This window comes from Vicia villosa, linkage group LG2 (genome assembly GCF_029867415.1).
Source record: "Vicia villosa cultivar HV-30 ecotype Madison, WI linkage group LG2, Vvil1.0, whole genome shotgun sequence".
Lineage (NCBI taxonomy): Eukaryota > Viridiplantae > Streptophyta > Magnoliopsida > Fabales > Fabaceae > Vicia > Vicia villosa.
This window is the reverse complement of record NC_081181.1, coordinates 35,097,883-35,125,008: the sequence shown is the minus strand read 5'-3', so window position 1 is coordinate 35,125,008 and position 27,126 is coordinate 35,097,883. Positions and strand designations below refer to the sequence as shown.

Below are 27,126 nucleotides of genomic sequence, written 5' to 3'. Positions count from 1 at the left end.
CTCTAAGACTTTTCTAGAGTCTACTGATCAACACGATCACTCTAGGCTTAGTTCACTCCTAAGACTTCTCTAGAGTATTCTGATCAACCGATCACTCTAGTTACAAACTGCTCAGCCAACTGCTAAGACTTCCTAGAGTATACTGATCACACGATCACTCTAGTTTCTTACAACTTAATGTAATTCTAAGAGTTTACAAATGCTTCTTAAAAGCTATAATCACAAACTGTGATATTTCTCTTACAGTTTAAGCTTAATCTCACTAAGATATTACAACAGCAATGTAGTGAGTTTTGATGAAGATTCTGAGTTTTGATTTGAACAGAGTTTCAGCAAGTTTGATATAAGTTGTTTTGGTGCAGAATCGTTAAAATCGTCAACCTTGCTTCTCATCAGAACTTCATATTTATAGGCGTTGAGAAGATGACCGTTGAGTGCATTTAATGCTTTACGTGTTCCGTACAGCATTGCATTTAATGTTATACGCTTTTGTCAACTACCTCGAGCCTTGTTCACACTGTGTCTACTGACGTAGCCTTTAGTAGCTTTAACGTTCCTTTTGTCAGTCAGCGTAGTCTGCCACGTGTACTTCCTTCTGATCTGATGTTTGTGAATACAACGTTTGAATATCATCAGAGTCAAACAGCTTGGTGCATAGCAACTTCTGATCTTCTGACCTTGAAGTGCTTCTGAGCGTGATACCATCTTCTGATCTTCAGTGCTTCTGATCTCATGTTCTTCTGATGCTTCCATAGACCCATGTTCTGATTCTGCTTCGACCATCTTCTGATGTCTTGCCAGACCATGTTCTGATGTTGCATGCTGAACCATTTGAGACACAACTTCTGAGCGCTGAATTATGCGTACTCTTTATATATTTCCTGAAAGGGAAATTGCATTGGATTAGAGTACCATATTATCTAAAGCAAAATTCATATTATTGTTATCATCAAAACTAAGATAATTGATAAGAACAAATCTTGTTCTAACAATTTCAAGACGCGATGAAATGCCTCAAAAAGGCATTTTAGAAGTAGAAATCTTCGACGTATGGGGGATAGACTTCATGGGACAATTTCCATCCTCCTTCGGTAACAAATACATACTTGTCGCTGTCGATTATGTTTCACAATGGATTGAGGCTATAGCCTCTCCCATAAATGACACATGAGTGGTAATCAAGCTTTTTAAGAATGTGATCTTTCCAAGATTTGGTGTACCAAGACTAGTTATCAGTGACGACGAATCTCATTTTATATCTAAAATACTCGAGAAGCTGTTGCTTAAGTATGGTGTCAAACATCGAGTGTCAACACCTTACCACCCACAAACTAGTGGACAAGTGGAAGTGTCCAACAAAGAAATTAAACATATATTAGAAAAGACTGTTGTTACATCTAGGAAAGACTGGTCCTCAAAACTACACAAAGCTCTATGGGCATACAGAACTGCTTACAAAAATCCTATAGGAACTACTCCTTTTAAGCTTGTTTATGGTAAATCGTGGCATCTTCCGGTGGAATTAGAACATAAGGCCTATTGGGCTATTAAAACATTAAATTTAAGTAATACGGCCGCCAGTGAAAAACGCATTCTCAACATAAATGAATTAGAGGAACTTAGACAAGATGCGTATGAAAACGTTAAAATTTATAAGGAAAGAACGAAGAAATGGCATGACAAGCGCATATCGAGGAAAAGTTTTAATAAAGGAGACATAGTGCTATTGTTTAACTCTAGGCTTAAATTATTTCCAGGAAAATTACGCTCTAGATGGTCCAGCCCTTTCAAAGTCACTAAATCCTTTCCAAGTGGGGCGATAGAAATCAAAGGGAAATCTATTGATCCTTTTATCGTAAATGGGCAACGTCTTAAACATTATCATTGTATCGAAAATAATGAATACTCACAAATTTTAAAACTTGACGAGCTACCCGTTCAATCTAGCGACTTATCTTTTACTATATTTGTCGAGCTTGCGACGTTAAACGAAGCGCTTTGTGGGAGACAACCCGCATCTTTTATTTCTTTTATTTTTCTTATTATTCATTTTTCATCTTTTTGTTTCATTTTTATTTTTTATTTTTCAAAACTTTACCTCTTTCTTATTTTCTTTTCTTATTATTCATTTTTATCTTTTCTTAATTTTATTCTTTTTCTTCTTTTCGGCATCTGGCCAATTCTGACTTAATTTTCATTTGATCAATTTACTTTTCAGGCTAACTTAACTTAAGTAACTTATTTAACTAACGATGCAAGAAGTTGATGCAATGGAAGTCATTTTCAGAGGAAGAGGCCAAGTGGGGTGTTATGCGAGGTTGGCAGAAAGAGAAATGACACTAACTTTATATCCTAATAGCCCAACAATGAATACCTTAGGGATTGAGGAAAGTGTGATATACTTGCTCAACCAAATAGGTTGGACAGGTTCTCACTTGATGAGGAGATTCAACTCTTACCGTAAGTTAACCTTGGAGTTCTTGAGTTCACTATCCTACTTGCCTAATTATGGACTAGCAGCAAACAGAGGGGTAATACTTATTAGACTTTTTGGCATTGAGTACAACTATAACATCCGCGAGTTTGTTGCCCTGTTGGGACTTCCCAGTGGAGTTGATGCTTTCATTGTAGTTCGGGAAGAATTATTTGCACACCGTGAGCTATATCACTTTTGGGGTAGTATCACCAGAAATGATGACCCCGAAGAACATGAATTCCATTCTGAAAACATCCATAATCCTGCCTTTAGGTATTTCCACAAGATCCTAGCTCACTACCTTTTTGGAAAAGTTGAAAACATCACCACCGTCTCAAGAGACGAGCTCTTTATCATGTGTTGTGCCTCCCAAAAACGTTCGATTAATGCTGCCACTTTCATGCTAGCAAACTTTGAGCGTATCACGCAAGATGACTTTTCACCTATCCTAATTGGATGATTAGTTACTATGATAGCCAATGCAATAGGTTTGAGACAACCAATCCTTGGACTGACACCTCTTGGTACTTAACGATCCGTGGATATTGGATTCTGCTTCAGCACATGCATCATTGGAAACCTAGGTCCCAATCACTTTGAGCTCCTCATCAATAACCAAACCCTGGACCTATTTACCTTGCCTAATACAAGAACTAGTGTGCATGACCCAAATAATTGGTTATATGATAGACAACTTCAGCAAAGGCAACCCTCTCAAGAGACACCACAACCTTATGAACACCCTGAAGTTGAATCAGATCCTGAAACTCCTATCGGATATTATGACATTGCCTCTCCTCTGCGTTCTGCTCCACTTGATCATCCTGTTGCATCTATTGAATCTGCTTCCCCGGATAATGTCCCTCTTAAGTTTCCTGTTCATGCACATCATCCAATTGATCATGGTACCGCTATCAACGCGGTGCAACACGAACTTCAGCTATGTGCGCGAAGAGTTACACACCTTGCAATTACACCATCTTAATTTTGGGGACACGGTGACAACTCAATTTGATGATGTTTTTCAACACATCTATTCCACCCCACCATTTAATGGAGCCCAAAACAGTGGCTGAAAGTGCCCGAAGAAGACTTTTATTCTTTTTAGTCTTAGGGTTTCCTTGTTTTCTTTAGTTTGAGTATACTATTTTTCGGATTTCAACATTATGCATTGCTATTTCCTTTCTATTGAATTTTAATTTCAGTATCATCATTTTTATATCAATATAATATAATTTCAATTTCCTATGCTCTGTTCTCTATTACTGATTTCATTTTATTTATAGCGTCCTATATAGCACTATCATACATAAATGCATTACCTGCGAAATTTAATAAGTATTTGTTTAATAGGGCCTGTCAACATGCTGAGTTAAAATATATATATATATATATATATATATATATATATATATATATATATATAATTATATGTCATATGTTCTTATCAAGACGAATATATATATATATGCTTTGTTCCAAATTGCATCTGAATGGAATCGCTTTAAGAATCACTTTAAGACGCACGTCTGAAAGTGAAAAATGATTTTTCCCCAATGCATGTGACTCTTAAATGTGACCGCTATTCTGAAAGACCTAGAGACGTAGGTCTCTAGCATGCCTCGTGAAAGTGCAAATGAAAAAAGTATTATATGTACCTTGCGGCGCCTGCCTCCCACTTCTTAAGGCCCCTGCCTCAGCTTTTTCCAAAACTGGAGGCGCACGTCTCTAACATGCTAAGCCTTGAGACGCCCGCCTCCTAACATGCATGACTATGCAGCCCTCGTAAACACAAAGAAACACGTCTTTGACTTTCTCTCTGTCCCATGCGTCTTCTTTTCACTTGTCTCCCACGCTTCCAATTAATATTCCCTTCATTTTCCACCTTTTTCATTTAATTCTTACATTCACAACACCATAAGAACGTCCCCCATAACTCACTATCAGAAACCTTTCAAACTCCCTCCATTATCATCCATACTCTTTATCACTCCTATATAAATTCATTTCATATCACTCATTTCACCACACTCTTATCATTTTTCTCCATATTTATCTTTCCAAAACCACTCTCTTTTATAAACCTCATCAACCAAGCCTCCTAGAAACTCCCATAGCAAGTAAGACCAGAAAGGCCACCACCAGACTTGTCTACCATTGTGTTCCATGAAAATGATGATGGAGACCAAGAGAGGAAATATTTAGCTTTCTATGCATGCTCAGTTGTCCCTACGAAATATGTGGACGCCGACTGCTTAGAAATATTGGGACTAACTGACAGTGTAACATTTATGCTGAACAACACTAGCTTACATCATCTTTGTACCTAATCTTCTCCTACATTTGAGCCGCTAGTCTTGGAGTTTCTTAGTTATTTCCCTTACAACACCCCTGCAAATGATCCTTTCCTGACGGGTACCGTACAGTTCCGGATGTTTAATCGCGAATACAATTCAGATCAAGACGAGGTAGCTGAACTTTTGCATTTCCCACGAGGGGAAAATGTCCACTATAAGGCCTTCGACTTCTACGAAGGGGTAACTTGGGAACATTTCGGTTTCACCCTCTAGTGAGATTTAACTGGCGAACAAATTGACGGTTGGAGGAACCTCCTTGCTTCTCACATCTATAACCCCGTTATACGTTATTTTCAGTGTATTTTGGGAAACACTATCTTCGGAAGAACCAACAACCACAAGGTCAACCAGAGTGAATTCTTCTTCTTATTCTGCGCACATAATGGCCGACGAGTCAATGCCGCCCCTTTCATGTTGAACCACATCCAAGGATGCATCAATTCAGCCGGAACAAAATCTTTCTGTTTTGGCGGTATAGTCACCACCTTAGCCCACTCTTTAGGTTTGGCCGATGAACTTTTCTCACTTGGACATTCAATGATATCGGCACAATTCCTAGATCTTATCTACTATCGTGACTCACACCTGATCTCTCCAAGGCTAGATGGGAGGTACACCGTAGTGGTAAACAAAGATCTGGTCCCAAGTGTAATTTTACCCTGTCCGTATCGGATTAATGTGCGAGATTTTCGGTGTTTGCGTTTTAATCTGGATGCACCAGCTCTTGGTGTCAATGCACAAGAAAACCAAGCTGAACCACACAACGCTGTGGTGGATGAAATGGAACAGGAATTTGATCAAGGAAACCCTCCACCTGAAAACCCCCAACCTGCTACGCAACCACCTCCGGAAAATAACCCTCCACCGGCCACTCTTGAAGTCATGTATGCTACAATATTACGACAGGATCAACTATTTCGAACAATGGAAATGAATCAAAATGAAACATTGCAGCTGGTTAGAGAATTGCACCGAGATCAACACGACTATGCTTATTGGAACAACCGCAACTATAAAGCAATGTCTAACCAATTGCCAGGATTTAGCGAAGAAATGCACTCTCTCAACCTTCATGTAGATGGCATGCAAGACTATAAAGACAATAGGCGTAGACGACCCCGAACTAGAGGCAGAGGCAGACCACGCGGTCGAATTAATGAGGAGTGACATATTTCTATTTTTCTGATTCTCCTTATTTTATTGCATTATGGACAATGCTTGTTTCAAGTATAGGGGAGTCCGAATGTTTTCTCACTTTATTTATTCTCTTTATTGCAAATTTCTCATTCAATAAATGCATTTTTATGGACTCTTAAGTCTTATATGCAAAACTTTCGTGTTTATTCAAATCCTTCTATTTTCTTGAATCATAACAAAAATTTCGTGTGATTAGATGCATGACTCGACACACTCGAGAGTATGAAGGTTATATATTTCTAATATGTTAGGAACCTGAGTGAAATCAAACAATATTATTACTGTTGTGATACTCTTAAACCCCTGAGTATGCAAGACCGATTTGAGTACCTATTATACTGAAGCCTCAAACTTTAGTTTTAAAGTAACCCTGAGTAGTTTATTTAGCAGTCGCACTGTCTTAAACACAAACTACGTAGAGAGTCGATGAATATAAGTGAATGATCCATATAATACGAGAAAATAATTTTTTCTTATGCTTTACTATTATAGGGAATGTACCAATTAAATTAGGTGACCCTTACCCTGTCACTTAATCCAACAGTTATGAAACCTAAGAAATTTGAAAAAGAAACTAATTGTTGGTTGGTTCTGAAGTTTTCTAGTACTGAACTTGGTAGGGGGAACTACGGTTGGATCCCCTATAACTTGCAATAGAGTGTATAAAAGGAGTATACCACAAAATTGTGCCAGAACTCTGTGTCTACAGGATCATACTCACTAATCGGCTACTCTACTACGTGCGTGAAAAGATAATGAGCTTAATGTGATTGCACGCGAATGAAAATGGGTGAAACAAAGTGAAAAGAATAGGTTAAGCTATAATGGCATGATTTGGATTGGTATGCATATGACGGAGTTGTCTAGTATCGTTACAGTTCTTTTAGTGTTGAGATCAATCTCATAATGTTCTAACAAAACACTCTTTAACCAAGTACAACTCGAGCGGTGTCATAAGCCTGCTTTTAACCTATGTTGCCCAACTTTTTTTTACTGATTATTTGCTTGAGGACAAGCAAAGGTTCAAGTATAGGGGAGTTTGATAACACGAATTTATATAGCATATTTGATTTAATTCTCATAAATAATGCTAGTATGTTCGTTTAATTAAATTACTTTATTTTAGTATTATGCTGATATTTTCATTGTTTCAGGTATTATGTTCATGCGAGAATTATTTGACAAAAAGAAGAAGAAATTGAAAAGGAATTGACTTAAAAAGAAAAAGAAAGAAAATGTGAGGTAATATAGCAAATGGAGGTGGAAAGTAGAAGAAAGAAATGGAAAATATATAAGAAGCCCAACCCACGAAGGAGCTGAGACCCCCACCTCACAAGGGAGGCGCCCGCCTCTAAGGGCCACACCACTTGAGGCTCACGTCTCCAAGAATGGGGGACGCCCGTCTCCAGTTACTTAGCAACTTGAGACCCCCATCTCAAGACTCATTCAAGTGGATTTCAAAACTCAAGACCCACGCCTCCGATTTTCTTGCCAAGACTTCTCACGCACGTTGAACTCCACCAAGTCAAATGAATTTAAGTGCTCCCTGTATTTGAGGAACTGAACACCGAAGACGGGCGAGAATTTTGGGAAGAGCAGTTATCACAATAACACTATATAAGGAACACTTGAGACCAACAAAAGGGGTCCGATATTTTTACCCAGCAACCAGCATTCAGAATTTTAAAGAGCTTTCTTTATTTTTCACACAGCAATTTCTACACCAGAGATTGTTGTGTAATTTTAACCGATCTAACCTTACGTTAGATTTGAGTTTCTTTTATTTCTTTTGTTTTGTTTTCTCCATTCAAGAATTTGTGTTCAAGTATTTTGAAGTTGGAGTTTAATTCTGTAACACCTTATTCCCCGATCGTTATTTTAATTAATAATGTAATTCAGAGTAAATAAAAACTTCAATACAAACCATCAAGAATAGGATGTTACTTCATCATCAACATAAAAACTCACATGCTCAAGTCGTAAAACATAGATACATAACACACTTCGGAATGAACTAACAATATCATTATTGCAAAACTTCGAAAATATTCAACTTCTTATTATTGCAGCGGAAAGTAAAAGAATATAAGTCATCAACATCTTTAATCATAAAACTCCGACAATCATTCAAATAAAAGAGAGTCATATTGCTCTTAAAATACTCAACATAATAACAATTTGAAATTCGGAAACATTTAGGCGTTCATCCCTCCCTGGTGCAACGTATCATAGCATGACACCGACTCGACACGACGTCTAACCTCTCCTATGGTTGATCACCTACATGTTACCCACGTAGAGTTAACATTCAAACAGAAGGGGTGAGATAACAACGAAAATATAATTAAGGGCATAAATATAACCATATGATAGATACATCAAGTTAGGTCTTAAGTTCAACAGTCTATAGTCATACTTTGAGATCTATTATAAAACATCCACAATCTCATCATTATTCATCATAGTCACACATCGATTACATAATACAATTTCATCATTACATCATCAACCAAATCAAGTGCAATGCAATGTTATTGACACGTCATCATGCATGTGGTACCAAAATCTTCACAATAGCCATTTGTGGGCAATGGCTAACTTCGAAATGCCAAACAAAGGCAACAACTAACTTCGGAATGTTGATCCTTCACAACAAAGTCATATTCAACTCTCATGAAATGTATGAGACACACATACTACAACATTCTCATGCAACTACCGAACATCGGTATTCAACACAACATCGATATCATCATAAAACATCATATATGAGGCAGCCAAACTACTCTCACATCATCTTTATAAACAACACAGTATTTCGAATCAAAACACACACATCATCATCTCAATAGCATCATATCGTCATAAGGAAAACATACATCAAGTTATACCACAACATGGTTATGTCAATTCATAGCAAGAAGCGTACTTGATATGTTAAAACTACATAGTTCATCACTTAATCCTAATACAAATAATAGGAGACTATAGATTATGAATCATTTTATTAAATCATGGTATAGTTCATTGCGTTAGCTTTCCAACGCTTTGAACGGTGCATCAATCGGAGTCCAGGAACTCAAGTTATGGTCATTATGAAAATTTGTCAAAAAGTCGGATGCTGCTTAGGTCGACGCATAAAATCCTCAGGTCGACGCATGGATGTTTATGTCCCCCTCGGGTTTGCTCAGGTCGACCCATGAGTCGACTCATGCTAGTCTTCAGGTTGACGCAAACTTTCTTCAGGCCAACACATGTTGTTAAAAACTGAATTTTTTCTACGATTTTGGGTTTCTAGGGCTGCGATTTCTTGACCCAAAAACCCACTTTTTCCATAATTTTAACGCCAAAAAAATTCTATATTCTACACAAATTGGGTATAAACATTACCCCATCATCATTCTCATCAATTTCACAATAAATTCAATTAAATCACAACAATTTCAATCAAGTCACAATAAGCCCTACAAACCATCTTACCCCAAGCCTAACATGCAATCATCAATTTACCAACAGTTATATCCCTTATTAGATAATCGGAACCCCACCCTTACCTTAGGTTTGCGATTCTTTAAGCTTTACCGCTATGCTCTTCTTCCTTCTATGATCGTTCTCTTCTTCTCTCTTTCTCTGCTTCGTTCTCTCTTTTCATAGAATAACACGACCTAACTTATAACTTCCCTTGATATGACCACTTAACCCCTTGGACCTCTATTATGATAATCTCATTTTATCCGTCCTTATTTTTATTAATTAATAAAATGCCAATAATTATAACATTCCACTAATAATTATAACAATATTAATTCTATCAAATCTCTCACTACACCCACATCATATAAGACCAACATATACGCATGTTCTTCACCAAATACATCGCAACATCACATCGTATAATTATTAAAATAATTAAAAATAATTCTAAATCAAAATGGGGCGTTACAACTCTCCCCCACTTAAAATATTTTCGTCCTCAAAAATTACTGATGCGAATAATTCTGGATAAGATTCCCGCATCTTACTTTTTAACTTCCACGTCATGCTTTCTCCGACAGCTCCGTGCCAAACTACCTTCACCGACGCAATCTCCTTGCCTCTTAGTTGCTTCATTTCATGATGCTCGATTATTATAGGTACGCTGTCAATAGTAAGGTTATCTCGCACTTGTATATCATCCATATGAATCACGTGGGATGGATCTGAAATGTATCTCTGAAGTTGTGACACATGGAACACATCATGCAAATTCGACAAGTTTGGTGGCAAGGCCACTCCATATGCAACGTTCCCTATTCTCTCAGAGATTTGGTACGGACCAATAAATTGGGAAGTAAGCTTATTCGACTTCAAAGCACGACCTACGCCGGTTACTAGAGAAACTCTAAAAAATACATGATCTCCCGCTTGAAATTCGAGATCTTTCCTTCGCTTATCATGGTAACTCTTCTGCCTGCTATGTGAAGCCTTCATCTTATCACGAATTAACTTCACCTTCTTGGTAGTTTCTCGTACAATCTCGGGTCCCAACACTACACTCTCACCGGATTCATTCCAACACAGGGGTGTTGTACATCTTCGACCATACAATGCTTCGAATGGTGCCATACCAATACTAGCATGAAAAATATTGTTGTAAGTGAACTCGATTAGTGGCAAGAAACTATCCCACATACCTCCTTGTTCGAGAACACAAGCCCTCAACAAATCCTCTAATGACTGGATGATTCTCTCTGTTTGGCCATCCGTCTGCGGATGATACGCAGTGCTCAACTTCAGCTTAGAGCCTAACGCATCTTGCAAGCTCTTCCAAAAATTAGAAGTGAACCTCGGGTCTCTATCCGAAACGATACTCGACGGAACATCATGCAGCTTCACAATTACTCGGATATAAATCTCCGCCAACTTCGGTACCAAAAAACTGATGTTGATCGGAACGAAATGAGCCGATTTCGTCAGTCTATCAGCAATCGCCCAAATAGCATCGTTCCCTCTTGGAGTGTTTGGTAATCCTGTTACAAAATCCATCGATATACCGTCCCACTTCAATTCCAGAATATCTAACGGTTGCATCAGCCCCGCAGGCCGTTGATGTTCTACTTTTAACTTTTGATAAGTCAAACAGGCGTACACAAACCGCGCCACATCATGTTTCAACCCTGGCCACCAAAATACTTTCGTCAAGTCTTGATACATCTTGGCAACTCACGGGTGAATACTCAACTTGCTTCTGTGACCCTCTTCCAAAATCATCTTTCTCATCTCTGCGACGTCCGAAATACATATTCAGTTGCGGAACCTCAATACGCCTTTCTCATCCAACTTAAATTCATTATTTTCGGAACGATCACTTCTGACCATCAAATCTACTAGCTTCACATCCATTTTCTGAGCCTCCTTAATGTCGTTCAAGAAATCACAGTTAATTTTCAACATTCCTAACATCACACTCTGAGGTGTCAATTCACAAACCAGATTCATGTGTCTGATTTGCTCGATCAATTCTAATTCCTTTACCATCATTGCCGACATGTGCAAGGTCTTCCGACTCAACGCATCGGCCACTACATTAGCCTTACCAGGATGATAATTCAAACCAAAGTCATAGTCCTTTAACAATTCTAATCATCTCCTCTGCCTCATATTTAATTCCTTTTTATCAAACAAATACTTCAAGCTTTTGTGGTCGTTAACACTTCAAACCTTGAGCCATAAAGATAATGTCTCCATATCTTCAGCACGAATACTACTGTTGAAAGTTCTAGGTCATGAGTAGGATAATTCCTCCCATGAATCCTCAACTGTCTCGATGCATAAGCTACCACTTTATCATTCTGCATGAGCCCACCTCCTAAACCCAACTTGGAAGCATCACAATACACAACAAAGGATTCTTCAGGATTAGGTAATATCAAAATTGGGGCCATCGTCAACCTCTTCTTTAATTCGGTGAAACTTTCTTCACATTGGATGTCCCACACGAACGCCTTGCCCTTACAAGTCAGCTGAGTCAACGGAAGTGCCAACTTGGAAAAGCCCTCGATAAATCTCTGGTAATATCCAGCTAATCCCAAAAAGCTTCTAATCTCAGAAACCAATTTTGGAGCTTCCCATTGCAACACTGCATCTACTTTCGACGGGTCTACAACAATACCATCACCTGAAATAACATGTCTGAGAAAACTCACCTTCGATAACCAGAATTCACATTTGGACAGCTTCGCATATAACTCCTTCTCTTTCAGTACTTGTAACACCATTCTCAAATGCTCGACATACTCTTCTTCTGATTTGGAGTAAATCAGAATGTCATCAATAAACACAACTACGAATCAATCCAAGTAAGTGCGAAAAATACGATTCATATACTCCATAAATACTCCCGGCGCATTAGTAACACCGAAAGGCATCACGGAATACTCATAATGCCCATAACGAGTTCTAAACGCCGTCTTCTGAATATCATCATCTTTAACTCGAATTTGGTGATAACCCGACCTTAAGTCAATCTTGCTAAAACGCGAGCACCCACTAATTGATCCATCAAATCGTCTATTCTCAGGAGCGGATACTTGTTTTTAATTGTCACTTTGTTCAGCTATCGATAATCCACACAAAATCTCATACTACCATCTTTCTTTTTCACTAACAACACCGGCGCTTCCAAAGGCGACACACTCGGTCTTATAAACTTCTTCTCGAGAAACTCTTCTAATTTCTTCTTCAATTTTGTCAACTCGGATGGCGACGTCCTGTATGGTGCCATAGAGACGGGTATGGTACCAGGGACAAGATCAAAAGAGAATTCCACTTCTCTTTCTGGTGGCACATCTGGAATCTCATCTGGAAATACTTTGGGAAAGTCACGCACTACTTGCAACTTATCAATCACGGCCTGATTCTCCGTAGATAAAGACGCCATCAAAGAAAACACCAAAGCCTCATCCTTCACTAAATCATTCAGCTGTCTTGCAGATAGAAACTCGGTTTCCCTTTCTTCATCAGGAGTAGAAAAATGCACCGACTTGTCGTAGCAATTAATATGAACGTAATTGCTCTCCAACCAGTTCATACCCAAGATTACGTCTAAGCCACTCAGCGGTAAGCACACTAAGTGCACAACAAAATTCTTGTCGAAGACCGACAAAGGGCACTTCGAGCACACTAGAGAAGTAGTTACCGACCCCTTAGCTGGAAGATCGACAACCATTTCTCCATTCATAGAGGATAATTCAAGACTCAACCTTTTCACACAGTCATCAACAATAAAACAATGTGTAGCACCAGTATCAATAATAGTGATTAAAGGCGTACTATTAATGAAACATATACCTATAATCAAGCGGTCTCCACCAAATGCTTGAGTTCTGGCTAGAGCGAACACATTCCCACCAATCTGAGTCTTCTTCGGTTTCCGACATTGAGTGCTAACGTGTCCCTCTTCACCACAGTTGAAGCATATGACCTCTTTGTGTGTACAATCCGCCACTTCGTGCCCAACTTTACCACAACGGAAACATCTTTTCATTTCCCCAGTACATACGTTACTCGGATGACCAGGTCTTCCACATTTAAAACATATTATACCAGTAGGGGGCCTCCCCCACTAGTCTTCTTACCCTCATTCATCCTTTGCTTCCCTTTGTCAGTTTGAGCATTGTAAGTCTTCCCACGATGTTATTGATGTTTGTTTCTCTTCTCATTAACAATCTTGCAGTGAGCCTTACTACCTTCCTCATGAATTCTACAGCTGTTCACCAAGTCTGGAAACTTACGGATCCTTTAATAGCCTATTGCCTTCTTGATTTCCGAACGTAACCCATTTTCGAACTTGACACACTTCGAAAACTCAGCAGTCTCCTCGCAGTAGTGAGGATAGTATTTTGCTAATTCTAAGAACTTGGCAGCATACTCAGCCACCGACATTTCTCCTTGTCTCAGTTCCAAAAACTCAACCTCTTTCTTACCACGGACATCCTCCGGGTACTACTTCACCAGGAATTCTCTGCGAACCACATGCCAAGTAAGCGCCGTACCTACTCCTTCCAGTCTTTGGCAAGTAGCAACCCACCAGTCATCAGCCTCACCTTCCAACATGTGAGTACCAAAACGCACCTTCTGCGCGTCCGAACAGTCCATAACTCTGAAGATCCTCTCAACTTCCTTGAGCCACTCATGTGCTCCTTCACGGTCATGCTTTCCTCGGAACGCAGGTGGGTGATTCCTCTGGAAAGTTTCCAATGCGCGAGATACATCGTTCCCGCCAGCATTAGGCTGATGCTGCACAGCCTGAGCCAAAGCTTCCAATGCTTCAGAAATAGCAGCATCATTCCTTCCAGCCATTCTCTGTTTCATCATAACATCCAACAATGATTAGAAACAAAATCCCTAGACAGTACTCGACCGTCGCTACACTAATGACTCGATAACTTGGTCGGACAGACCGGCCTCCTCTAATACCAAAATGTAACACCCTATTCCCCGATCGTTATTTTAAATAATAAGGTAATTCAGAGTAAATAAAAACTTCAATACAAACCATCAAGAATAGAATGTTACTTCATCATCAACATAAAAACTTACATGCTCAAGTCGTAAAACATAGATACATAACACACTTCGAATGAACTAACAACATCATTATTGCAAAACTTCAAAAACATTCAACTTCTTATTATTGCAGCGGAAAGTAAAACAATATAAGTCATTAACATCTTTAATCATCAAAACTTCGACAATTATTCAAATAAAAGAGAGTTATATTGCTCTTAAAATACTCAACATAACAATAATTTAAAATTCAGAAACATTTAGGCGTTCATCCTTCCCCGGTGTTACGTATCAGAGCATGACACCGACTCGACACAACGTCTAACCTCGCCTATGGTTGATCACCTGCACGTTACCCACGTAGAGGTAACATTCAAACAAAAGGGGAGAGATATCAACGAAAATATAATAAAGGGCATAAATATAAGCATATGACAAATACATCAAGTTAGGTCTTAAGTTCAACAGTCTATAGTTATACTTCGAGATCTATTATAAAACATCAATAATCTCATCATTATTCATCATAGTCACACATCGATTACATAATACAATTTCATCATTACATCATCAACCAAATCAAGTGTAATGCAATGTTGTTGACATGACATTAGGCATGTGGTACCAAAATCTTCGCAATAGCCATCTGTGGGCAGTGGCTAACTTCGCAATGCCAAACAAAGGCAACAAATATCTTCGCAATGTTTATAATTCACAACAAAATCATCCTCAACTATCATGCAATGTATGAGACACACATACTACAACATTCTCATGCAACTACCGAACATCGGTATTCAACACAACATCGATATCATCACAAAACATCATATATGAGGCATCCATACTACTCTCACATCATCTTCGTAAACAACACAGTATTTCGAATAAAAACACACACATCATAATCTCCATAGCATCATATCGTCATAAGGAAAACATACATCAAGTTATACCACAACAATTCATAGCAAGAAGTGTACTTCATATGTTAACACTACATAGTTCATCACTTAATCCTAATAAAAGTAATAGAAGACTATATATTATGAATCATTTTATTAAATCATGGTATAGTTCATTGCGTTAGCTTTCCAACACTTTGAACGGTGCATCAATCGGAGTCCGGGAACTCAAGTTATGGTCATTACAAAAATCTGTCAAAAAGTTGGATGCTGCTCAGGTCGACGCATAAAATCCCCAGGTCGACGCATGGATGTTTCTTTCCCCCTCGGGTTTGCTCAGGTTGACCCATGAGTCGACTCATGCTGGTCTTCAGGTCGACGCAAACTTTCTTCAGGTCGACGCATGCTGTTAAAAACTGAATTTTTTCTGCAATTTTGGGTTTCTAGGGCTGCAATTTCTTGACCCCAACACCCACTTTTTTCCATATTCTTAACACCAAAACAACTCTATATTCTACACAAATTGGGTATAAACATTACCCCATCATCATTCTCATCAATTTCACAACAAATTCAATCGAATCACAGTAATTTCAATCAAATCACAATAAGCCCTACAAACCATCTAACCACAAGCCTAACATGCAATCATCAATTTACCTACAGTTATATCCCTTATTAGATAATCAGAACCACACCCTTACCTTAGGTTTTCGATTCTTTAAGCTTTACCACTATGCTATTCTTCCTTCTACGATCGTTCTCTTCTTCTCACTTTCTGTGCTTCGTTCTCTCTTTTCACAGAATTACACGACCTAACCTATAACTTCCCTTGATATGACCACTTAACCCCTTGGACCTCTATTATGATAATCCCACTTTTCCCTTCCTTATTTTTATTAATTAATTAAATGCCAATAATTATAATATTCCACTAATAATTATAACAATATTTATTCTATCAAATATCTCACAACACCTCACATCATATAAGACCAACATATACGAACGTTCTTCATCAAATACATCGCATCATCACATCGTATAATTATTAAAATAATTAAAAATAATTCTAAATCAAAACGGGGCATTACAAATTCCAGTATTGTTTAGTTCCAGGTTTCCTATTTATAATAGCTTTGATTTATTTAATATTATTGCATGCTATCTGTCCGTATGTTATTGAATATGTCCGAGTATATTAATTATGATTGTTTATGCATAATTGAATTAAAAAGTATGTCTGGCTAAACTAATTTGGTATCGGTATGTAAACTAATCTAACCAAAGGAATCCGAAATAAACTGGCCTAAATCTTGTTTTATCGAAAATCACTTTTTCTGGTTTTAGTATCCAATTAATATTACTTGAAAAGTTTGTTACGACAGTAAAAACGGGCTAAGGTTGGAAATCAATAGAGCGAGAGTTTGAGATTTAAAACCGGATAGTGGACACTTGACATTAGTTTTAAGGACAGCGAGAGCGTATTAAAACTAATTAGATTTTATTCATTTTTAAAAAGTGCTTTTAAACTCGGCGGGATAAAGAGAGTGTACGTTATGGATTACTAGCATAATCTTAATCAACATAGTGAGAGTTTGAGATAAGGGTTTTTAAATGAGTATTATTTACTGAAAAGGGAATACTATGGATTCTGTTATTTTCAAAAAGTGGTTTTAAATCTAATGGGATAGCGAGAGCATACTTTACGAGTTAGAATCATAGTCTGATTCATTAGAATGAGAGTTTGAGAAAAGGATTTTTATATTAACAGTATTTAATGAAAGATTTTTGTTAGATTAAAAACTAGGCCAGTGGAACTTCGGATTCCCTAAGTTTGACGAATTACATACCGATAACCGCCTATTAATATTTTATCTAGATCTAACTCTTATTTTCCCCTAAAACATAACTAAAATATCTCTAACCTTAGCTTTACATAGTAACCTTAGATAACGGTAGATCGATTCATAGTCCATATGGATTTGATATCTTTTAAGACTACACGGAACGACTGTGCCCTTGCAGTTTTCTGATTAATAGACGCATAAAGTCGCGATCATATGACCTTCCTCAAGAATCGCTCTCTTCAAATCCACATGATCGGGAATACAAATCCAATTACGAAATCTCAACACACCTTGCGCATCCAACTTTAAATCACTATTCTCAACTTGATCGATTCCAACCATCGAATCCACCAATTTCACATCCAACTTCTGAGCTTCCTTGATACTATCCAGAAAATCATTGTTAATCTTCAACATACCCAATCTAACACTCATAGGTGTTAATTCACATACCAAACTCATATCTCTGAATTTCTCAATCAATTCCAATTCCTTAACCATCCTAGCCGACATATGCAACGTCTTTCGACTCAAAGCATCAGCCACAACATTAGCTTTTCCTGGATGATAATTCAAATCGAAATCATAGTCTTTCAACAACTCTAACCACCTTAATTGCCTCATATTCAATTCTTTCTGATCAAACAAATACTTCAAACTCTTATGGTCACTAAATACTTCAAATCTAGAACCATAGAGATAATGCCTCCAAATCTTTAATACAAACACAACAGCAGCAAGTTCTAAATCATGCGTAGGATAGTTCTTCTCATGAACTCTCAACTGCCTCAATGCATAAGCAACAACCTTATCATTTTGCATGAGCACACCTCCTAAACCCATCTTAGAAGCATCACAATAAACCATAAACGATTCTTCTGGATTAGGCAATATCAAAATTGGTACCGACGTCAACCTCTTCTTCAAATCGGTAAAAATTTCTTCACATTGAAGATCCCATACAAAAGCGTTACCCTTACAAGTCAACTTCGTCAACGGAAGTGCCAACTTAGAAAACCCGTCAATGAACCTTCTATAATAACCGGCATATCCCAAAAAGCTTCGAATCTCGGTAGCCAACTTAGGATTTTCCCATCTTAACACGACATCTACTTTATATGTATCCACAACAATGCCATCACTAGAAATAACATGACCAAGAAAACTAACTTCTTTCAACTAGAACTCACACTTGGACAACTTCACATACAACTTCTTCTCTTTGAAGACATGCAATACCAACCTCAAATGCTCAGCATGATCTGATTCAGATTTAGAGTAAATAAAAATATCATCAATGAACACCACCACAAAATGATCCAGGTACTTATGAAAAATACGGTTCATGTACTCCATAAATACTCTCGGCGCATTAGTAAAACCGAAGGGCATCACAGAATACTCAAAATATGCATAACAGGTCCTGAAAGCCGTCTTCTGCATATCCTCATCTTTCACTTTAATCTGATGGTAACCTGACCTCAAATCAATCTTGCTAAACACACGGGCCCTAACCAACTGATCCATCAAATCATTAATTCTTGGAAGTGGATACTTGTTCTTGATTGTCGCCTTATTTAATTGACGATAATTAATACAAAGTCTCATACTTCCATCTTTCTTCTTTACCAACAACACTGGAGCTCCATATGGCGAGACACTAGGTCTCACAAACTTCTTCTCAAGCAATTCTTCCAGTTTCTTCTTCAATTCAGACAACTCCGATGCAGACATCCTGTACGGTGCCATAGACACAAGTCTAGTACCGGGTACAAGATTCATAGAGAACTCAACTTCTCTCTCAGGCGGTACATCAGGAATTTTATCAGGGAAAACTTCAGGAAATTCACGCACCACCTTCAACTCATCTATTATCGATTGGTTCTCAACAAACATTGATGCAACCAAAGCAAACACTTGCACTTCTTCTTTCATCAACATGCGCATCTGTCTAGCCGACAACAACTCAATACCTTCCTCTTCGGGAGATGAAAAAACAATTAATGTGAACATGGTTATGCTCTAATCAGTTAATCCCCAAGATCACGTCCAAACCTCTTAACGGCAAGCAAACAAAATCAACAACAAAATCTCTGTTGAAAATCGACAAGGGACACTTTAAACACACGAGAGAAGTAGTTACCGATCCCTTAGCCGGAGTATCGACAACCATCTCTCTGTTCATAGCAGATAACACAAGATCCAATCTTTCAACACAATCAGCAGAGATAAAGCAATGAGTATCACCGGTATCAATAATAGTAATTAAAGGAATGTTATTAATGAAACAAGTACCTCTGATGAGTGCATCCTCACTAGTAGTCTGAGTTCCCGACAAGGCGAACACCTTTCCACTAGCTTGCTCCTTCTTGGGCTTCTGACACTTGCTTCCAATATGTTCTTCTTCACCATAATTTAAACACACAATCTGCTTATGCTTGCATGCAGGTGCCGCATGTCCAAGCTCACCACAATGGAAACACCTCAAAGCATCAGCAGTACACACAATACTCTTATGACCAACTTTGCCACACTTGAATCACACAACACCAGCAGGAGCATCTCCCCCGCTAGTCCTCTTGCCCTCATTAGCTTTCTGCTTACCCTTGCCAACTAGAGCATCATAAGGCTTGCCACGGCCTTGTTGACTCTTGCCTCGCTTTTCACTAATAACCCGATAATGAGCATTATTGTCCTCTTCATAAATCCGATAACTATCAACCAAATCAGAAAAAATACGAATCTTCTAGTAAGTAATCGCCTTCTTGATTTCTGGGCGCAATCCATTCTCAAACTTGATGCACTTATAAAATTCACCACTTGGTCCATCATAATGTTGGTAAAACTTAGCCAACTCACCAAACTTAGCAGCATACTCAACAACCAACTTATTCCCTTGGTTCAACTCAAGGAATTCGATTTCCTTCTTGCCACGGACATCCTCAAGAAAGTAATTCCTCAAGAACTCCCTACGGAACACAGTCCAAGTGATCTCTTCACCATTAGCTCCCAACCTCTAATGAGTCTCTAGCCACCACTCATCAGCCTCAATTTCTAGCATATGAGTCCTATACCAAACCTTATTATCTGGAGTACAATCCATCACACGGAAGATTCTCTCAATCTCCTTTAGCCATGTCAATGTGCCATCAGGATCATGAGTTCCCTTGAAAACAGGTGGATTCTCCCTCTGAAAGGTAGCCAAATTGTGAGACGCAGAATTCTCACCAACATTCGGCTGATGTTCTAAAGCTTGAGCCATTCCTTCCAAAGTAGCAACAATCGCAGCATCATTCCTTCCAGCCATCTCAAATCATCACTACAACACAAAAGCAATCAACACAAATAACATTACGAGTATTATTAGACTACACTATAACACGACACATGGGTGGACGGACCGACCTGCTTTGATACCACTAATGTAACACCCCAAATCTACCCCTCAGCTTAATAGGAAAATCAGAGTGCAAACTCTCAAAAACAACAACACATTTGAGGCGTCTGTCGCTACCGCGAAAAAATGGACCTGAGTCGCCACTAATATATTCATCCCATCGGGAAAAAGGAATACCAGGAAACCTAACTCGAATAAGAACAAGTTCTTTCGACCAGAGAACAAGGTACGGGAGTCGATTACACGAGGGAAAGGTACTAGCACCCCTCACACCCGTCGTACTCGACGGTATCCACCTATGCTTATTTCTATCTAAAGGGTGTATCTAATACTACTTACTTGTTAATGCAATGCATGATTAACTTAGATTTTTTAATAATTATTGTGCTCGTTAGAGTTGCCTCTATGCCTACGTATCCTCTTATGAAGACTTAGAGCGTCGTAGTTCTGCTCAGCAGTTTCTACGTTTTTTATTGTTTGTTGGGTGTTTTTTAGTGAACAGTTACATCACACTCCGCTGCTCGACCTTTGGAGACTTAAGCTGGGAATGAAGTGGAAGTAACCTGCTCTTAGAAGCAAAAGAAAAGTATGTCGAGTGTTTCGAGTGACTCCCTTAAACAAGGGAGGTCGAGCTACTCTAGATTGGTGTTTTTTATGATTGGGAACTTCCACTCAAGTGATCCCCTTAAACAAGAGGGACGAGAGCTTCCATTCTCATTTTATTATTTTCTACCTTTATTAATGTTTTATTGTGTTTTATGGATTTTGTGTCTTATGCAAAAAGGGAACCTACATCTCTAACAACTACCCTAGTATTAACATACAAATGGTCCTAAGGTCAAGGATAAGAGAAAAGGGAACTCTAACTAGAGTTAGCATGCATGGTTAACAAACCTAAGGTCTACCTAAATTCCTCTTAACAAAGAAGAAAGAGCTCCTAAGGGAACATGGCAATAAAGAGACAACATGGAATGAAGTTACAACTCCAGCAAGATTGGATGAGAAAGCATAGCATAAGCATTTAACCAAACACTTATCAATAAGCACAAGCAACAGGGATTACGATCCTACTTTGAATACTTACAAGTATCAAATAAAATCATACCTAACAAGGTAAGATAACAATTATGAGAAACAAGGTTACAACCAAACAACATCTACCCTAAGCCCTAACAACAACCCAAGACAAATCAAGCAAAACCATCACCATGGTTCACCTAAGTTTAACAAAACTCAAAACAAAATGCACTTAACAAAGTAGCATCACAATACATAGGTAACAACCAAACATGGATCAAACATTAACAAACATTTGACATCAAACACTTACAAGTGTTAGAGATAACAATCTCTTTTTTTAGTTTTAATAAAACTTGGTACAAGACATACTTAACAAAGCAATCAAGCAAGCAACACACTTTCCAATTTTGGTAACGACTAAACATGCTTTCAAGCAAGAGTAATCCACACAACTTAAACCATTTTGCATAACCATGCATCAAGAGGAATCCTATTCTAACAAGAATGGATGCAAATAACCAGAGCATTCCAACATGTCACAATGATCATAATTAATCATAAGAGAGAGTTCAAACAACTTACAAGTTGTAACCTAAGCATACATGCCACTCTAGGCTATCCTAACAAGGATGACATCCATGTTTTATCCTAACAGGCAGGACATGCAATTGGTAACAACAAAGCATTAGAACCAAGTATCAATCAAGGTATCACTTAATGTCTACACACATCTCACGCAAGAAAGACAAAGTGAAGTACCTAAAACAAAAGCAACATTTTCAAGTCACAAGGTTACCACCTAAGCAAATATGACGCAACTCGAATGGATAGCTCAAAGAAGCTCATGACATTATACACAAGTATCTCAACACATTTACAAACATGAGGAAGAATATTTTAGGGCCACATAACAAGGTTTTACTTAAAAAAGTCACAACCCGAACCCTTTTCGCCTGCCTTCAATGAGGACTTAACGGTGTGCCTATCAAGAGGTCTTACCGCACCGTGACTCCCTGCCGCAAAGCACAAATATAAACACACCAACACAAACAGAACCTTCGGCCCACGCCTAAGAGGATTTCCAGATGCAATGCATGCCTAGGTCTTACTTCTCATGTTATGTATGGTGCGGAAAGCGATAAAGTATATAAAGAAGTAAATGGGAATAAGAAACGATACCAACGGATAGAAAATCCGTAATGAGCTAACAACGCAAGCAGGACTAAGAAATCCAGAGGTCCAAGCTATCATCAAGCAAAGTCAGAATGCTTCTTCAAAGCATCAAAAGAAATATGGTCGATCGCAAAAATATATCGCAACCGCATCCTGCAAGGGACAACAAAATACAAGCATATTGAACAATGTATATACATCTCGTGAATGAGAGACAAAGACAAATCGCATCGGACGCGAATTCGTGCCCCACAAATAAAGTGGAACACAAACCCTTTTCAATCGAAATAAACAATCGAAAGCTCCCTTGAAATGACTTACACAATTCAACGAATGCATTAGTAACAACAAGGAGGTATCTTCACCCTCCATAGAAAATATTAGCAATTAAATTCTAAATAAATTCTAAAACAAAACCTAACAAGAGCAAATTGTTTTTTATGACATTTTTATCTAACAATTAGAACTAAACTATGTAACAAGACATTAAATTCTAACAAGAAAAAATATTACATGTTTTTATATTCATTTTTCATCATGCAAAAAAATCTAATCAAACATATGTGATATTATGCTAAAAATAATAGAAACAAACTACTAAAAGAAAACTATTTAATCATGAAATATTATGCATACAAAGGGGTGAATGTTTGAAAATATGGTGCAGCAAGGAAGAGTGGCGCAGGCCAAAGGGAATATGGCCTATCAGATTTTTGTACACAAGCATTTTGTTTAGGCCAGAAATGGGAGGTTCATGGGCCAACATGGGAGTGAACCGTGGCAATTCAGTAACAGGCCCATAACTGATTGTTTTTTGTTCAGATTTTGTTGTCATTAACTCAAAAAAGGTGTATTGGGCTTAGATAGGGTATAATTCGTGGCAGGCCCAAGGGTTTGATCCATAACCAATTGTCTTTGTAATCAGATTTTCCATGTTAATCTTTTCAAAATTTCTATTAATCCTCTTAATCACAACTAATCACAGTAAATCAAATTAGAGTTCATGTTAATCAAGATAAACCAAATAGAAAGGGATTAGGTTTACGTTCTTGTGACGCATCAGATTCTTTGAGAAACTTCCTTCTCTTCACAAAACGCAACGGCGGCCGAAGACTAATTCTCCGATTCACCTCTCCCTTCTCCGCCGTGAACGATCGAACAAGCTATCGGCTCATCCCCTCACGTCACTCATCTTTCTGTCTCTTTAGCTCACTCTGTTTCGACGCGGCTCTCTTGTGTCTGCTCACATCTCTCTGTTAGGTCTCTTTCTCGGTTCAATTCTGTTGGAGCTTGTCCGATGATTCTTTGAATCCGGTGGAGATGATGAAAGAAAATCCACGAAATAAACGTGGAAGACGACTTCAAGAAATCAGGTACTCTTTTTCCGAACCTTCTTCTTCGATCCCGTTTGTGTGTTTTATTAATTTTTCGATGAATCTGTTTCCTTGCGATATGATTGTTGATGCACAATTCAATTTGCACTTTGCAGATTCACCATGTTCTGAAGCGTTGTTGTTGCAGTTTGCAGATGAAGATTGAAGGATTCAGATGCGTTGTTGATGAAGGTGATGATGAACTGATATTGAATATGGTGAAGATTCAAGAATATGGAGATTTTTCTTGAGTTTTTGATGCAGAATCGATGAAGAGTTTTTTATGGTTGTTGAATTGAGAGAGGAGGATTGAAGATGATAAAGATTGTGTTGGTGATTTGTTTTGTGATTGGTGTAGTAATCGACATATTGAACTGAGGGAGAATTGAAGATTTTCTGTTATGGTTCTATTGATTGATGAAGATGAGTAGAGAGAGTTTGGTTGAGAGAGAGTGAAGATGATGAATTCTGGAGAAGATTGATGGAGAGAATCGAGAGAGTTGGTTACAGGTTCTCTTTCTTTTCTGTTATTTTTTATCCTTCTTCTGTTATGCTACTCTGATTCTGTTACGTGTTTTTTCTCCTTTTCTTTTGTGCTGCTGGTTCATTTTTACTCGAACCGAAACCGGTTCGGTTTATTTGTAGGTCCGATTCACTTATGATACAAGTTTTCTGATTGAATATGCAACCATGTGAATCTCCTCTTTTCTCTTATGTATCAACATTGCTTGGTTTATTACCGTAGGTCAGGAATTATTTCCGTGAACCGGTTTTATGTTGCAGAGCCATTGGTTATTTGCAGAGGTGTTTGGATACGGTAGATGCGTGTCCACAGGTTTTGAGCCGTTGATCTGTTACGTGTAACTTTTTATTGACATTGGTTTTGGATTTGAATGGACTTTTAGCTTTGCAGCAATGACTTTTCTTTTGTAATTCTCTTTTGTAATGAACTAGTAGACCCGTGCGTCCGCACGGGTAATTTAAATCTCAAGATGCATAATGTATTACAATCGCATAAAAAGAAGTTTAAAAACTCGAATAATAAATGTTAAATTAAGATTCATAAAATATAATATAGATGTAATAAAGCTATATATAGGAGTTATTTTAAAAAAAGAATAAGTTGGAAATGCAATAGGTAAAAAGTCTTCAAAAGAACTTCGATTGTATATGACATCTTAGATTGAAGTGTACCAAAAAATCTAAAAAGAATAGAAAATAAAGAATTAGAAAAATTAATATTGAATGAAAGTGTTATTGAGAAATTAAACATGAAGTAATAGATATATGAAATAGTTCAAAGCAAAAACAATGTTTGGATTATTTAAAGGGTTAAAATTGTAGACAACAATGTATATTTATTGGGATAAACAAATATGAATATAGTGTGAATGAGAAAATACATTTATGATTTTATGGTTAATACTTAGAAGTGTTATTGTTTAAAATAAAAAAGATATTAGGGTGATAGCGACCCATGAAAGTAGTGAGTTTCAGTGATAAAATTCACATAAGAAAGAAAGGTATTATAATAGTATTGACCCGTAAAAATAGTGAATGTCCGAATAAAAATGAATTAATGTCCAAAAAAAAAGGTATTATAGTGGTAGTGACCCGTGCATTCGCACGACTAAATCAAATATTAAGATGAATAATGTATTATAAACTCAATAAAGTTTACTTTCAATTCAAGTGTATGATAATGTTCGTTTGATTAATATTTATTATAAACTAAAAAATACTATAATGTTTTAGATATGACGTGTGAATATCACAATGAAAAATTATAATTATATGAAATCATATTAAACATTACTAATTAATATTAAATTAATAATGCAAATTTGTTATGTATTCTTGTTCAACTTTTATCCAATGTCCATCATATATGCACACGATCCATCATATATGCACACGGTGTATTCTTGTTCAACTTGTAAAAATTTATTTCCATTCACACACAGCATTTAAATAGGTTTTAAAATTCATTTACTCATTAAAATAGGTTTTAATCAAACATAAATGACTTTTAAGTAATAAATCAAAAACATTTAATTGCCCCCCAAACAATTTTAAATCATACTGTGCCAAATTAAAACATTAATAGGTCAATACAAATTAAAAACTAAATCAAATAAATCAACATTTCTATTCTTCATCATTATCTGAATCAATGGCCCGCTTCTTCAAATTTGAAATTAATGAGCTCTCTATCAAAATGTAAGAAATTCAGAATCTACCTATAATTCATCACAGGAGCCACATAATCTAAATGAGGACATCATACAAATAAATCAAATATGGCCCAAATCAAATTTCTACTCAATTGGGATTTCAAAGCAGAAACAATGTGTAAAGTAGAATCTATATAAAATAATATATCATGCATGAGATATTAAACTTTCAACATTATTGTTGTATGCTTCAGTCATAGAGGAAGTTCAACCTTTCTGAGAGGTATGATTTACAAATTCATTACAGGGAGTGCAAAGGTGTGAATTCAGTCTTCCTTGCTAACTCAGTTTCTTGATGATTGCAAATCTGCAACTACATAAGTAAAATACAAGTCTCTCACTGTATATGAAGTCTTTATGAGCAGGAGAGTCAAGAACAGCAATGTGATACTTTTTAGTGTCGAAATATGCCACATACCATGTCATGCTTATTCGTCGTTCCCTTTTTTCGGAACTTTCATCAAGTTTCCAAGCATAAGCAAAATATTCTCTTGCCCTGATTAAAAGAAAATGAGGGAGCAAAATTTGACATATGAACTCAAAAGCATCAAGCACTATAAAAACTACTCCACAATGAAATTACCTGTAATAACCTGT

The 27,126-nt window shown here is 37.4% G+C and overlaps 3 protein-coding genes and 1 long non-coding RNA gene across 4 annotated transcripts; 1 reads left to right on the top strand and 3 right to left on the bottom strand.

Annotated features, from left to right (window-relative positions):
* Window positions 1-10,343: 10,343 nt before the first annotated feature.
* On the bottom strand, window positions 10,344-24,105 carry LOC131650000 (uncharacterized). Its single transcript, XM_058919742.1, has 3 exons — window positions 23,968-24,105; window positions 22,929-23,075; window positions 10,344-14,922 (listed from the first exon to the last, which is right to left on the bottom strand). Exon 3 carries the CDS (start codon window positions 13,553-13,555, stop codon window positions 12,626-12,628), a length of 930 nt encoding a protein of 309 aa, XP_058775725.1. The 5' UTR covers window positions 13,556-14,922; window positions 22,929-23,075; window positions 23,968-24,105; the 3' UTR covers window positions 10,344-12,625.
* On the bottom strand, window positions 11,700-12,287 carry LOC131648834 (uncharacterized mitochondrial protein AtMg00860-like). Its single transcript, XM_058918564.1, has one exon. The coding sequence runs from the start codon at window positions 12,285-12,287 to the stop codon at window positions 11,700-11,702; it is 588 nt and encodes a 195-aa protein (XP_058774547.1).
* Window positions 14,014-20,639, bottom strand: LOC131648833 (uncharacterized). Its single transcript, XM_058918563.1, has 6 exons — window positions 20,407-20,639; window positions 20,128-20,301; window positions 19,876-20,046; window positions 19,476-19,539; window positions 17,786-17,968; window positions 14,014-14,373 (listed from the first exon to the last, which is right to left on the bottom strand). The coding sequence occupies exons 1-6, from the start codon at window positions 20,637-20,639 to the stop codon at window positions 14,014-14,016; spliced, it is 1,185 nt and encodes a 394-aa protein (XP_058774546.1).
* LOC131650001 (uncharacterized) lies at window positions 23,844-25,228 on the top strand. Its single transcript, XR_009298262.1, has 2 exons — window positions 23,844-24,295; window positions 24,412-25,228. It is a non-coding gene; the product is annotated as an uncharacterized LOC131650001 (long non-coding RNA).
* Window positions 25,229-27,126: the final 1,898 nt, after the last annotated feature.